The sequence below is a fragment of the Bactrocera neohumeralis genome, chromosome 6 (assembly GCF_024586455.1).
Source record: "Bactrocera neohumeralis isolate Rockhampton chromosome 6, APGP_CSIRO_Bneo_wtdbg2-racon-allhic-juicebox.fasta_v2, whole genome shotgun sequence".
Lineage (NCBI taxonomy): Eukaryota > Metazoa > Arthropoda > Insecta > Diptera > Tephritidae > Bactrocera > Bactrocera neohumeralis.
Window position 1 is genome coordinate 31,452,849 of NC_065923.1, and position 14,809 is coordinate 31,467,657.

Genomic DNA, 14,809 nt, shown 5'->3' on the forward strand with positions numbered 1-14,809 from the left:
GACCTCCCTGTCTTCCCTTTGCAATGTATTTCGCATTTTGTCAGAAGAAGACTTCAGAATTAGCAATAATATAATCACTTATTTTAGAGGAACCATATACCACTATTATATTAAACATTAAGATGAAATGTTTCATTTATCTCTGAGAAATAAGTGTGTGTAGAGCGTTTAGTAATGGCGCTTTTGGAGGCCTTCCGGTCAAATTGGCTAATAGCTACTTTTGGCTGTATACTTTTTACTGGAGGATTATGCGTACTCTCCTGGAATGAAGTAAATTCACCATGCTAACTTGATGTTAAATTTAACAACAAATTTATATTTTTGGTAATTATAGGGACGAGCTGTGCACACAATTTTATCTCTTGATGAAGCACTTGATGATGCAATAACTTTGGATCCTAATGAAGAGTTGGAGTACAATTACAATGGTCGGATAGTACATATGACTGGATCTATAGTGATTGGAGAACCACTTACAGAACCAGACTACAACATACAAATCCTTGCCGTAAAATTGAAGCGTCGGGTACAAATGTTTCAATGGGTGGAGGAGTCAATGTGAGATCAGTTATAGTGAATCTGACAAAAGTATAGTTTTAAGTGTAGAAACTCGCAAAACGCCTATTACGGAATTTTTTTTTATAGAATCATATATAAATAATCGCTTTTCTTCACAGGGAACACAATTATGGGGAAAGTGTTGCATCTGTGCAAACAGAAAGTCGTACATACTATTACTATACCGAGTGGCGTGACAAATTAATTGACTCCCGTAATTTTTACATACGCACGGGACATCAAAATCCTGATCGATTTCCTATAGAAAGCCAAACACAAGTTGCTGACGCGGTCTTCATTGGCAAGTACGAACTGGGTAACGAAATCAAGAATAAATTTACAAACTACGTGGAATTGACTTCCGATACAAGGCCAGACGATCCTACAATTAAAATGCATTTAGGGCTATATTACCACACAAACGATGTTTTTAATCCAGAAATAGGCGACATACGTTTACTATTTTCGTTTGCTGGAATGGAGGGCGAAATGGTAAGTAAAAGAAACAATTGCAGTTGCTATATATTAAATATAAATACATATTTATTTTAGTACACTGTAGTAGGAAAATTGATGAATAACAAAATATTGCCATATCGAACCAGTCGAGGCGTTGATATACTGCTTGTATATAGCGGCGAACTCGGACTTGCGGAAGTTTTTAAACGAGAACATCACGCGCAACGGCTTACTACGTGGGGCTATCGCTTTATGGGTTGGGTTTTGGTGTTCTTTGGTGTTACGTGTACATCCAAGCTATTACATATTATGTGTAAGTATTTTCAAAATGTAAGATTTATGAATAAAAAAAATATTGTATATTGTTCCCCCAGTAAGCCGTATTGCTTTCCTCGCTGTCTTAGCGCCGGATCCACAGTTCCCCGTTGGTGCTAATATCATGTTATCATTGTCCCTTGCACTAATTATAGCCTCAATTGCGTGGATCCTGCATCGTCCAATGATTGGTGCCAGCTTGTTGTTTGCCGCGGCATCACCATTTTTGTGGTGCGCTCGTAGTATGTCAAATTATCAACGCGTCAACTAAAAATGAATGTAAAACTTATGGAGAAAACTGGCGTAACGGTATAGTTTATTTTAATAAATTACGTACTTCTCTGCTAGTCATTAGAATAATTGTTTAATAAAAACATTTTTAGTTTATATGTTTCTATGTATGTAAATATATTGACAAAATGACTTAATTAAAAACGTTTTGATAACAAATTCAAGATAATAGAAGTACCATTGAGCACTACATAAGTTTATTTACATTTTAGCTTAATACATATATAAGTAATTAAGTAATGTTTAGTTCTGATAGTTTTCGTATACATTTTCATTAACGGTAGCATTGCCGTTTTCAGATGCATCAGCATTCGAAGTAGATTTAATTTCACCATCATGCGATATTGTTGCGGTGGATGTATGTACGCTGGGACTTTGGGATTTGGTATTTTCTTGGCCATTACTTGATTGTTCTTCAAAACGAACAAATGGCTCGAAACTGTTAATATGCACCGAACCACGATGTAAAGTACCTGATTCTGCCTCAAAAAGTATTTCATTAATGAATTTTTCCGCTAATAAACGTTGCTCACGTTGTAAACGTTTGAGCTTATGAGTCCAGGTCCTTGCGATAGATTCCTCTTCAGGAAATGTACTGGAAAGATAGTCACAAGCTATATTAAGTAGCTCATCTGGCGTTTGTCCGGTACCACCTGTGGCATTCGCCGGTGAAAAACGCAAACGTTTTGCTGAGCTAGTTACAGAATCTGCTTGTTGCCCTGTGTGATTGTAATCTGATGAATTTACAGACTGTCCATTGGATAACGAACTCGTAGCTACTACTTGTGGTGCAGACGGTGGTGGAGTTTGCTCTGGCTCCAATTTTTGCGTATGCCCAAAAGATTTGTGGAACATTTCGGCAATACTGGGAGGTGATTGCACTGTGTTTGCTCCCATCATGGAGCGAAAATTATAATTGGAACCTGGTGGATCCAGAAAGGAAGATTGTGTTTGCGAATTCTCACTGAATGCGGAAAATGAATCACCTCGCGTACTGGGATTGACAGCTAGAAACTTTTCAGTGTTGCGTAGGAAATCTAATTCAAGAAAAGTCCAACAACGTGGATGATGAATGGTTCCATTGCGTCGTGAACTTTCCACAACTTTCAATTCTTTGCGATAGTTTGTCCGCAGCGTGTTGATTTTTTTCTTAACGTCTTCGACATTTGCATCTCGCTTGAGGTAGCGATAGATGGGTACAAGTTGTTCGTATGCTTCAGCGCGTTTATCGCGATTTGTGTAATCTCGTAAAGAAGTGTCCCATAACACTGGCAAATCCCTATATGTGTGTATGAATGCCCGCAAAAAGTGTCGATTTTCTTCGGCACCAGTCATTTGTTTCATTGGAGAGAGATACTTATCCGGTGCCAACATTTTGAATTTTGACAGTTATTGAAAATTGGAAACTGCGACCGGAAACGGAATAAAATTCTACATTAAAAAGTTTTAGTCTTAATTTCACATTTATAAACAAAGTTAATACGCCAATTCTGAACTACTGGAAGGATTGATAAACAAATATATACTGATGGACGTATTGAAGAACTGTCAGTTCTACTGTTTGACGTATTGCTGCATTGATGTACTGTTTACGCTAGTGACATATAAATACAACGAGCAGTACGGATGGCTAACCGAATACCAAGTTTGAAAATAATGTTCATACTTAAAACTTACGGAAATGATAATAAATAATTATGATGATTTAATTTAGTAATACAAACGTATCGCATAATTATTTCCAAGCATATACTTCCATAAATCCAAATAAATAAATACATTACCTTAAATACTTCTGAAATGTATTCAACTTCATATTTAATAATATATTTAAATAGGTCATTCAATCAAAACATGCTGTATTGAATTATTTTGTAGTTATTTCCCTCAATTATAACAATTAAGAAAGTTTATATGTATTTAAAAACTTCTCAGCGACACCTGTGTAACAGTAGCATTTTAGAAAAACGCGTTCCTATCTTTTAGCAATAAAAATATTCTTTGACAGCGTCAGAGCTCATTGAACACAGCGTAACCTCACTTTTTCATAGCATTTATCTGTCCGTTGAGGTTCAATTTTTGAAGGCAGAGCGCCGCAGTCACTTGAATTTCGCCGTATTCGTATTCGTAGCGCAGCGTCGCGGTGTATTTGTTTGTGGTTGTTTTGCATTTTATGTTCGGTTCACTTTGGAATTTTGCGCGATGCGGCGGTGAAAAGTAATTTTCTCATTGGCAATACAAAATGAGGATTTTTCTAAATTATTTGATGTGTAAATGGCATAGAAAATCAGAAAATGTTATCACTTGACACAATAAAAGAGTGAAGAAAAGAAATAAAAAGGGGAATTTTAATTTGAAAGAAAACTGAATTTGGTAAGACGAGCAGAACAAAAGGCTTTAAATATTTTGCGCGCCCTTGAAACCGTGCGCGCAGTGGCAAAAATTTCAAAGAAGTGTGTTGAAAGAAGTGGTTCAGTACAATTTGTGGTGCTAATAATATAAGTGAGATTTTAAAGAAAATAATATTTCTTTTTAAAATAGCAATCTTTCGGTAAAAATTGTGTTACTTTTAAACCAGGTGTTTGTTGCTTTCCCCAAAGTTACGAGTATTTTCCATTGCCGTTCGATCAACAGCTGCAAACCCAGTTATGTGTACAACGTACGCTGGTGTTTGCGCATTTTAAAATTTACATTTATGGAATTTAGTTGAATTATTGAAGTTAAGTGCTGATTCCAATCCAAAATTACCTGACCTCTCTGCGAGAAGGTTAGCAATTTAACAAATTATATACATAAAATAGCTGGAATATTAAAAAAGTTATATGGACGCAATGGAAACTATAGATGAACAATCTAAAAGTGGTAAGTTGTAATGTGGTATATTCTAGTGAATGTTTTACACATTCAATTGTGTTTATTTTAAAAGCATATAGGAAAAAAAGGACGATTTGCTTTGTCATACATAAGTACATACTTATATCACGCTACCTGTTACATTTTCCGCATCCCTGAGAAATTGCTTGTTATTAGTTTTCCTTTGAAGCAAATACAATAATTAACAAAGTTTATATAGGAATAATTTGTGTATAATAATTATCAACTATTAAGTTTGTTAATACCCAGAAGGAAAGGTCGAAAATCCTATAATGTGTAAAAGATCAGTAAGTTGAGCTGAGTCGATTTAACCATGTCCGTCTGTCTGTATATTCGCGAACTAATCTCTCATTTTTTGAGATATCGATACGATAGTTGACGGTTGGTTTATTGCCTAAGGTAAAAGTGTAATCTCCGAATGGTTTAGATCGGACCACTATAGCATATTGCAGTTGTTGTTGTAGCGGTAGGATTTTGCCGAGTTGCAAGTCCTTGGTCGGATAAGAATCCAGGTTTGTCCCGACTACCCGACTGTCGTGGGAACGGAGCATATAGCAAATATGATCTATCAAATGTCACATCAAAATAATCGCTGAGTATACTCTTGTCTTTTTGAAATAATTAAGGTGCATTCGTTGATTTTTACTATAAGTGAAATTCTGCACCAAAGAAGTTCCATTAAATTTTGTGTGCGGAATTAAATTTCTGGCAAGTGTTTTTGATTGGTACAAATTAAACACAGAGAGCCGAGAACGGATGACGACAAACCAAGACCGACAAAGCCCTTTTAAGTCAAAAAGTATTCCGGAAATTTTCTTTAACAACTGTTTCGAGGATTGAGAAAAACGTTGACACAAGTATTTTGGGGCCACGAGGGATTACTTTGAGGAGGACGACATAGATTTTGCATAATAAATTAGGAATTTAAAAGTTATGAACAAAGCCATACCCATTTTTTGCTCATAGTAGTGTGTCTGTCCGGCAAACAATAATCCATTAATTTTGATTTTAACGGTTAGAATTAAAAAAAGTCAGTAAGCAACTGTGAATAAATAAAAAATAACTTTTTAATTCATATTCATATCTCATACATATTGAAGCCTACGTATTTACATTCATGTCTACAAATGTGTGCATGTTCTGTATACATACAAAACAATACAAACTTAACCGATCTTTTAATTTTTTGCCAGAAACAACGTCACTACGCCTCTTCTTTTGTATTTTGTCATTTTTACTGCACCACAAAATATTAAGCGCTTTTTCTGATTTGCGTGCGAGAATATTGTGAGAATCCACTGAGTAGGAAAAATTGGCGCATAACACTGAACATCTGAATTCTTGTCAAGAAATACATTAAATACGCTTATAGATTTTTGTATCACGCAAACACGGATACTGAAGGCTTCTATATTTCTATATGAACGCATACATAAGTTTGTGTATTTTACTTATACTAAACGTCAAAATCAAATGCCCACATATAAATTAAAAATAATCTCTTATCATTAGATTTTTAATTTTTGACATTTTTTAGTGTGACGAAGACGTGGAGTTTTTTCAATTTTCATTTTCCATTCATTGTTACTGTGAAAGTTCAAGCAAATTTTTAATAATATAATATAAAATTTATAAAAATTTAAAAAACCTTTACATATACATATTTGAAAATAGCAAAATAATTTGTCACCTCTTCCTTTTGCCCAAAGGCGCCTTAAACTTAGTAAACAGTCTGCATTAGTATTAATTTTGCTTTTTTGCTTCCATCATTAATGGTAAATGCAGGGAGGGCAAATTTGCCATAAGTGTCTTTTTGCTTCCTTTCTAGGGAAGTTCAATTGATTTTATATACTTATGCACATGTATGTAGATATTCTGTTCTAGGTATTTAGGTAGAAATATTCCTGCAACAAACAAGAACAAAACGCAAACAATCGTCATGTGCAACAGCGAACATGTGGATTGAAGATAAAATAGTAAAGGGACTTAAGTCAACCAACAGATGAGTGTTCGGCGAGCAGACCGGAGATCAGCCAGGCGTTAAACAAACATACTTGTGGAAGTAACCGCGACGAGTGAATTATGCTTGCCACATTTATATGCACATAGTTGTTGTAGCTACATATTTGCTGAACTGCTGCAGTGAGATATCGAGTTTCTCGCACTTTACTCCATGCTAGTATGTCACTGGTAAATATAGCTACACAGACATGCCTTTGATGCTGCAGTTCTTGCTTCCTTGTAACTTCTTAGATTAATCTCTTTTGTTTGCATTTCGTGCACAAAACCTGATTTTAGCTTAATTTACGCTAAGGTTACAGGTAAATTTTGAATACAGTCTAAGAAGGTGCAGGCGTAGATAGATCAGATGTACCTGCATACATACATACATACATATTTACAATGTATACTTGGAGGCGTATAGAACAAACGTATATAACCTGTGGAAAAGAGAAATCAAAAACAACGATGTGTACTTTTCAATCTTTTTGTTGCCATTACTACATATAATTAAGTTGGAATATTGATTAGCAAAATTAGAAATTGTTTGAAAACATACATATTCATAGATAGAGAAATATTTTGTCTAATTTTTATTTTTGAAATTATTATATATAATTTTCCTATGCACTTACATTTATGATCAAAATAATATAATACTTCTTTATAAGTTAAATTTTAATTAAATCCTTTTGAATCCTACAAAAAAATTGAGTGCTTGAGGGATATTATTGGTGAGAGCACGGTTCTGAAAAGCACTTAGCTTGGAACACTAAGAAAAACTCTAAAATAAAAGAGCTAAAACCCATCCTGGCCAGGAATGGGGTCAGTACTTTATATTAAAGAAAATATGGACAGACACTGTCATGTCCAAATAATGTTTTCCTTAATTTCAATTTAAGGTTTCTTTCACATTAGCAATGAAGATTAAGATAAACTAATTCCTTTTAATAGTGGTTTTTTTCACTAATCTTCACAAAATCTGAATTATTGAGCCTATTGTTTTGTCCATAACTGTATGTATGCTTGAAAGGAATAAAATTTTTTTAATTTTATATTGAAGGACCTTGAAATGTATAATGAACTTTACTTCTGGTTATCAATTTAAGGTATGTATGTATGTACATTTGTTTAATGGCAATTACTCAGTCAATTTCGTCAAGGAACCATAAAATTGGAAAAAATACAATGCATAGTTGATTCCAAAGTTCACATATTTTCTATTTGATGAAAATTTCGCAATTTTAAGTGCTTCAAATTTGCCATTCATTCTAATTGTTACATATGTATGCATTTACATACAAACGATGTTCAAATGTGCCATAAAATACAAAGGGTATTCCTTAGTATTGTATGTAGCAGTAAGTGGAATCGCGTCAAATGCTAATGTGTTTTGATTTAAAATTTCAGCTGCTCTTACACGTGCGCATTTAGAGGCGCTACTATATAGTCAAAAATACCAAAATAAATTATTTTCATTGATTGATAAAGAAATTGCTTCAAATATTTATTGCTTTCTCATTTTTAAACGCAATTCGAAATACGTGTGTATATTTTTTGAATTCACACCATGATTTATTAACAGCTTTGAGAATGCGCCCAAAGCTGGAAAATTAGAATAACAAGCGAGAATCACCCAATTAATATATTGTGCCCACTCATCGTATTACATATACGTTTAATGGGACAAAAAAGCACCCGGAAATTGTAATTTAATTCCGCGGGTAAATAATATTTAAAAAAATGTGTTTTGATAAGTTGGTAGAACTATACGAGTGGTGCAAAGACTTCAAAGACGGTCGAGATGACGTTGAAGACTTGCAATAGCCGACCTTCGAACTCTTCAACTGATGAAAATATTAGAAAAGTGGAGGGTATGGTGTTGGAAAATCGTCATGCGATGACAAGAGAGCCCGATATCCTTCGCGACTCCGCTCGAATGATTTTGGTGGATCTTTTGGGTATGAAATGCGTTCCTTTTAGTCTCGTCCTGATATAGTCGATTTTTTTTCTAGAAAAGATTGCCACTGTGAACGAATTTGATTTTTTTGATATGTGATTTTTTCTAAGTATCACATCTGGTAGGAATTACTTTGAAGGCGACAAAATAAATTGTGATGAAAATTAAATATTTTGCGTTTTATTTGCAATTTCCGGGAACTTTTTTGTCACAATTTATTTAAGTATGTGTGTAAACGCGTGTGCACATGTTTATAGCAAAATGGTATTGCATTGAAATGCATTGGATATGTGTCAGTATTTCAGTTAACAAAGTGATTTCGGTTGCCCAAGTAAAGCATCGTTAAATTGTTCTGCCTTTATTCATCTAATTTGGCAATTGGCCAATAAATGAGGCATAGGGAAATTCTTTCTGTAATAAAAACTAGAATCGAACTGCTTTATTATGTAGCTGTAAGCGTATACCAACCATGTATGTACATTTGTATACAAGTATTTTAATAGTTGGATCACATTAGTGGATGATCAATGGAACTTGACCAGATAAATAAATATTCTTCACTGCAAATAAACAATTAGAACAATAAACTAAATATTTATTTTAGTTTCAGGCAGAAAATGGTCCAATACTTATTGCACCGGTTTGCAGAAAAATATTATAATTAATTGTTGTACGTTTGCATACCCTGCACAGGTTATATTGGGTAGTCGAAAAAGTCTTTTCGTATTTTGTCAATAGATGTTGCAGTCGTATATCTCCAATGCTACCAATCACATTGTGTCATATCATATAGTGTTGGAAAGGTGAAAAGGTTTTAAGCTTCATTAAATTCGGGGAAGTTGAAAAAAGATAAAAGCTGTTCAAAAATGATAATGAAGAAATTCGCTATATTTTGAAATTTTTTTATAAAATGGGAAGAATGCCAAGCAAGCCACCAATGAAATTTGTAAAGTTTATGGAGACGATGATGCATCAGGTCGTGTAGCACAACAATGGTTCGATCGCTTCCGTTCTGGAAATTTCGATTTACATTGATGAAAGTTTTGGCAAAAAGTGGTCAACCAAAATGGCACATATTTGTTTATTTATTAGTATAAATATAGAAAAATAAGTTGAAGTTTGAATAGAAATACGAAAAGACTTTTTCGACTACCCAATATTAAGTTTGCAACCAAATTTGTAAAACTTTGAAGGAAACAAAGGCTATCGTGCTGTGTCAACTTAGCCATGTCCGTCTGGATATAAGCGCATTAGTCCTTTAATTTTTGAAATATCGATCTGAAGTTTTGCACACTGCCTTTTCTCTCCAAGAAGTTGTTAATTTGCCGGAAATTCCGATAGCGGATCACTATAGCATATAGCTGCCACACCAACTGAACGATCAAAATGAAGTGTTTTATGGAAATTTTTTTATTTTGCGAGATATCTTCAAAAAATGTGGTATGGATTATTGCTTAAATAATGGTGCAATCTTCTAAGAAATTTTTCAGATTAGACCACTATAGCTGTCATGCAAATTGCACGAAAAAAATTAAGTTTTTGCACGGAAAACTTTTTATATTTAGGGAGTAATCTTCAAGAAATCTGGCCCGGATTATTATTTAGTCAAAACCTTTATACATTAAATATGCCAAAAGTTATAATAAAAATCAATAATGTTGAAACTTTTTCACCTGTGAAAGATAATCAAATTTGGGTTCTGGAGTAAACGTCTTAACAGCGAAACTGGAGCTGTGTTTCTAACTGTAAGCTCAACATACAAGTATGATAACATTTTTAAATTGTCTTCAAACTTTACTTATGTTATAGCGCATGCTAATTTTTCATTGCAGCTCTGCTGTATGGTCTAAAATTTATTTCTCCTAAAAGCCCTTTTATCAAATAAAACAATATTTTCTAATTTGGTTTATTGTTCATTAACACTTGAGTATACATTTGGTATTACATGTATGTATGTACATATATACCATAGAGACAAGCATATGCATGTGTGTTTGTATGGAGTGCAGCCTACAACGGCGTGCAACAGAAAGTCAACAAGCGACAACGGAAACACCTGTTATTTACCAAACATTTTTTTGTCATATAATACGTAATATACATCGTTATTTCAATTGCAAATTTAACGTTTTGTGACTATATGGAGGAAGTTCTTTTATATCTTTATAATAGCATTTTTCATTATGACTTTTACTTTTGTTAAAACAGTACTTAACATCTAATTTGCATGCTAATTTTCGTTACAATCGGGAAAAGTCCCAGGAAAAGTCACAAAAAGCACATAAATTGACTCACTACTACTAGATTTTCCAACAATTATTGTTCAAGGCAACATTTCAGACTATATCACTATCCGTTCCCACGATTGTCGGGTCTAAGTAACCGAAACAGACCCGGTTTCCGGTTCCATGTTGGACATGTTTTTCTTGAGCCTGCAGTGTCCAGTATAGAGCGCGACAAGGAGACGAAATATGGGAGCCCACCGCAACGCATGGTTCTGGCTCCATCATCCCAGTAGCAGCGACTGAGCGGGCGGGTTCGTCGGCCAGCTCGTTACCTGTTACTTCTTTATGTCCTAGCACCCAAATCTGGTGCAAACTAATAGGCGTTTCTACCTTACCATACACTCCTCTACTAAGAGCGATTTGATCTCGTAGGCTGAGATCGCTTTAGTGCCGCTTGATTATCGCTGAGTATATGGATAAATTGGTATGCGTCAGTGTACCACTAGATAATGCTGTCCCTCAGTAGTATGTAGAGTGTGAAATTACTCCACTCAGCCTTACTGCGGAGAGTAATTTTTAACTTATTTGTTAAGTTTACCCTTTTCGTAACACCGTCTCTTGGAAGAAGGGCCAGTGGTGTGTCTTACCCTAAGGCCTTGATATGTTGAGGGAAAATCATCCTCCCTTTACCGTACCCCTTTGCTGCCATTAGCAGGACGGTATGCTTCGATGCCTGTATGGTGATTAGATAGAGCGGTGAAGCGTAGATAAAGCTTCGACAGTTGAAAACCTACCAAAGACTGCGTTGCCCAAGCAACCGCTCCATAAGTGACAATAGGCCTTACATTCATGGTATACAGCCACCTGATGATCTTGGCTTGCAACCCCTTGCAAAACCATGATCCACCAGCCAGGCGTCTGCATATCATGAGTGCTCTGGTGGCTTTGGACGGTGTTAATTCCACATGACTATTCCACTGCTAGGTTGAGTCTGATGTGAGGCCTAGGGTTTTGACCTTGGCCACCTCCAATTCTCTATAGGGACCTCAAGCCCGGAAGAGATCTTCGTTTTGTAAAAGGGACGACGGTTGTTTTTGACTTCAAATAATCCCTACCAAATATAAAACAATTATGCCAACGATTTTTCCAGTCCTCGAAACACTTTTCATAAGCACGTTAGGATGGTAAGAGTTAGCCAAGTTGTCGTCGTAGTCATCTAACGGAAGGCCCAAGAAACGTGCTGTTTCGTCGGCGTCGGGCCAAAGGGGGAGGGATGTTAGATGAGTGGAGTTGGTGGCGCATGCAAAGAGGTGACCAGTGTCATGCGGAGACTTCTTGTTGACCGTCTATCCCTACGGAACAAATTTATGATGCACCAAACCAAGAATATCAAAAAAAAAACAGTGAGCATCACCTCGATTTTTAAGCGGCTTTGGCGTTGTTTTTTTGGTTTCGGCTCGTTTTTTCCCCTCCATTGCGATGATTGTTGACTTGTTTGCATGTTAAATTCATAAACCCATGCCTCATGGGCAGTTATAATGCTCTCCATGAATGCGGGATTGGGATTCGCCCGATGGAGCATGTCCAAACAGACATGTTTACGGTACTATTTTTGAAAAAAATTCAACTTTATCTTTGTACCACTCGTTGGTTTGTGTTTTTGATAAAACTGAATCACCGTAAGCCTTTTCCAAAATTCGCAACGATTCCGCACATAAATTTGGTTAGAAATACAAGATTTGAGACAAATTCTTTGTTCGATATTTTTATCCATTGTAAACATCGCAACGCACGACTGAGGTGTACCATCTTAAGCAGCTGCTGTAAACAGACTGTACTAGATCGCTCATATTTGGTATAGTAATTAAGGACAGTCCTACCGACTTTACAAAATACCTTTTTTGAAACATCTTTTACCTGGGTAATTTAATTACATTTTCCGGGTGCTTTTTTGTCACAATGTATACTAAAACAAATTTGCAAATCAACATACATATACAGCAGTTCCACGTGTGAGTTACTTATCCCCATATTTGCTCTGTCAAATGTCATAAATTGTCATTTCACATGATCTCTCCAAATACACAATTCCAATGTGTTGTTGTTTACAGTATAGTATTATTCTTTCCTATAGTTTTGTAGATGCAAGTGGGGCACACAAATGCGCCGTCGTCCATATGTTGAATTATTTGTTTTGCAATTTGCAAACTAGTCAGTGACTAAGTACATACATACCCACATATATGTATGTATATGAACAAATTTGTGTATTTCTTTGCTGAGTGTGGATGATGAAGATGTGCGCCCACAACAACGCGTCTTGCCTTCGCGAGCGCAATATGTCTTTTGATTGCGACTGCGTTCTGAAATGGTCGGTTGCTAACCAACCGCCCGCCGGCCGACACAAGTCGAGAGGCCACCTCCAGCGCCTTGTCGCTCTGAATTTAATTGGATTAGCAGCGGGATGGATGCACATACACACATAAATATTTATACTATTAAAGGCTTATTTCGCTGAAACCGTTACTATTGCACAATTGAACTTACATATACTTTATTGGTCCATGCAGTTGATTGTGTGGGAACATCAACTTGTTTGGTCTGGTTGCCTGCTCTTGGCTCCACTTCTTGACATACATATGTACATAATCAAAATGAAGTATATATGAGTTGGAGAATTGGTTGGGGAAATGCATGCGCACTTTCTCTCATTTTTCGCGCCTTTTATTGCATTTTGATCCTTGACTTGTGTTCTAATTAAAATACTAACGGCAATGAAATGCTTGATTGGCTGAATAGCTTTTGCTGCTTAGCAGATATCCAAACAGACAATATTTACGCAAACATACATGCATATTTACATATCTACATACCCATACATATACAAACATTTAAGCATTTTCAATCAGTCAAGTGTGTGCGCTTCTTCCATTAAGATAGTCCGCGTTCGAAATCGTGGAAAGTGCAATTTTACAAGCATACACACTCACACCTACTTATATGTATATGTTTGTAAATTCTTACATATGTACATATGTGTGTAAACTATTAGCATACTGCTTGTCTGCGTTGAATGAGCGTTTGATTTAGTATCTTTGAAATGCAATTGCAATGCAATGCTTTGTGCAATTTTCAAGTTGCTTTCAATAAATGATCGCTCTGCTGCCGCCAACCTCACCTAACCTGCGCAATAAATTACCGCAAATATTGGAATTAAAATATTTTCACTGGCCTGCCGTCCCATTGTTCTTTGAAATATGATTTGTATTGTACAAATGATTTCAAATAATTAAAAAGGAAAAATTAATAAATTAAAAGTGCATTTCGTTCATCTAATGACGTCTGCAGTGATCGCTTGTAGTAACGTGTAGTTTTGGTATTTTTCCTTCCGCAAAATTTTTTGAAGTTTTAGATTTATGTATGTATTAACCATTAAGTTAGGGAAACTTAGTAAATGAAAACTTTATACTACAACTAAGGTGCACTTAAGAGACATAGAGTATGCAATATAAAAATAGACTTTTTCATAAATTTTGTGAAAAAAGGTTTATCGACATCTCCTATTTTTGAGTTACAGACTTCCAAAGTATGGCCGCTTAGTTCAATCATCTACATCAGTTTATATTTCAAAGCTTTTTTCCCAAAATTACCTTTTTCAAATTCGCAAGAGTGATTACTCGGAGACAAAATGGCTGTATTACACAAATACAACACAAACCTCGCAATGTCTTTTATATTTCGAAATTAGAGAACAAAACCAATATTAATCATCGAAAATCGCTTAAGTGTGTTTCAAAATATTCTCCATTTAGATCTATACACTTTTTTATGCATTTGAACCAATTCTCAAAGCACTTTTGCCACTCTGATTGTGGTATCTCCCAAAACATGCATTCTGAACACATCAACCACCTCTTCAGGTGTCGAAAAACGTTGATCTATCAGTTTCTTTTTTACGTACCAAAAGAAGTCCAATCGATGTTTTGAGTGCTCAAAAATGCAACAGTTTCAGCCAATGTGTGAGAGCTCGCATTGTCATGGTAGAGAGTGATCCTCTTTTTGAGCGAACGTTAAATGTTCATGCAATATTGAATGTACTATATGCTGGTCCCACTAATTCCTATAG

At 35.4% G+C, this 14,809-nt stretch overlaps 3 protein-coding genes across 4 annotated transcripts in view; 2 read left to right on the plus strand and 1 right to left on the minus strand.

Moving 5' to 3' along the window:
* Positions 1–23: 23 nt before the first annotated feature.
* LOC126761111 (transmembrane protein 43 homolog) lies at positions 24–1,606 on the plus strand. Its single transcript, XM_050477055.1, has 5 exons — positions 24–270; positions 335–558; positions 678–1,050; positions 1,111–1,330; positions 1,392–1,606. Exons 1-5 carry the CDS (start codon positions 175–177, stop codon positions 1,601–1,603), a joined length of 1,125 nt encoding a protein of 374 aa, XP_050333012.1. The 5' UTR covers positions 24–174; the 3' UTR covers positions 1,604–1,606.
* Positions 1,607–1,789: 183 nt separating this feature from the next.
* Positions 1,790–3,154, minus strand: LOC126761110 (uncharacterized). Its single transcript, XM_050477054.1, has one exon. It carries the CDS (start codon positions 2,995–2,997, stop codon positions 1,867–1,869), a length of 1,131 nt encoding a protein of 376 aa, XP_050333011.1. The 5' UTR covers positions 2,998–3,154; the 3' UTR covers positions 1,790–1,866.
* Positions 3,155–3,722: 568 nt separating this feature from the next.
* LOC126761098 (protein ECT2) overlaps positions 3,723–14,809 on the plus strand; it is a 41,558-nt gene continuing 30,471 nt past the window's right edge. Inside the window, exon 1 of one of the 2 annotated variants that reach the window (XM_050477029.1) lies at positions 3,723–4,485. In XM_050477029.1, the coding sequence (XP_050332986.1) occupies positions 4,446–4,485 (40 nt within the window). In that variant the 5' untranslated portion in view covers positions 3,723–4,445. The remainder of the gene's footprint in view (positions 4,486–14,809) is intronic. The other variant, XM_050477030.1, reaches the window with a different exon arrangement.

Excerpts from the sequence above, each read along its gene's own strand:
- LOC126761110 (XM_050477054.1), bottom strand. The coding sequence starts at position 2,997 with ATGTTGGCACCGGATAAGTATCTCTCTCCAATGAAACAAATGACTGGT.
- LOC126761111 (XM_050477055.1), top strand. The coding sequence starts at position 175 with ATGGCGCTTTTGGAGGCCTTCCGGTCAAATTGGCTAATAGCTACTTTT. Across the intron at positions 271-334 it reads GCGTACTCTCCTGGAATGAA|GGACGAGCTGTGCACACAAT; the intron begins GTAAATTCACCA and ends TGGTAATTATAG. Across the intron at positions 559-677 it reads CAATGGGTGGAGGAGTCAAT|GGAACACAATTATGGGGAAA; the intron begins GTGAGATCAGTT and ends TTTTCTTCACAG.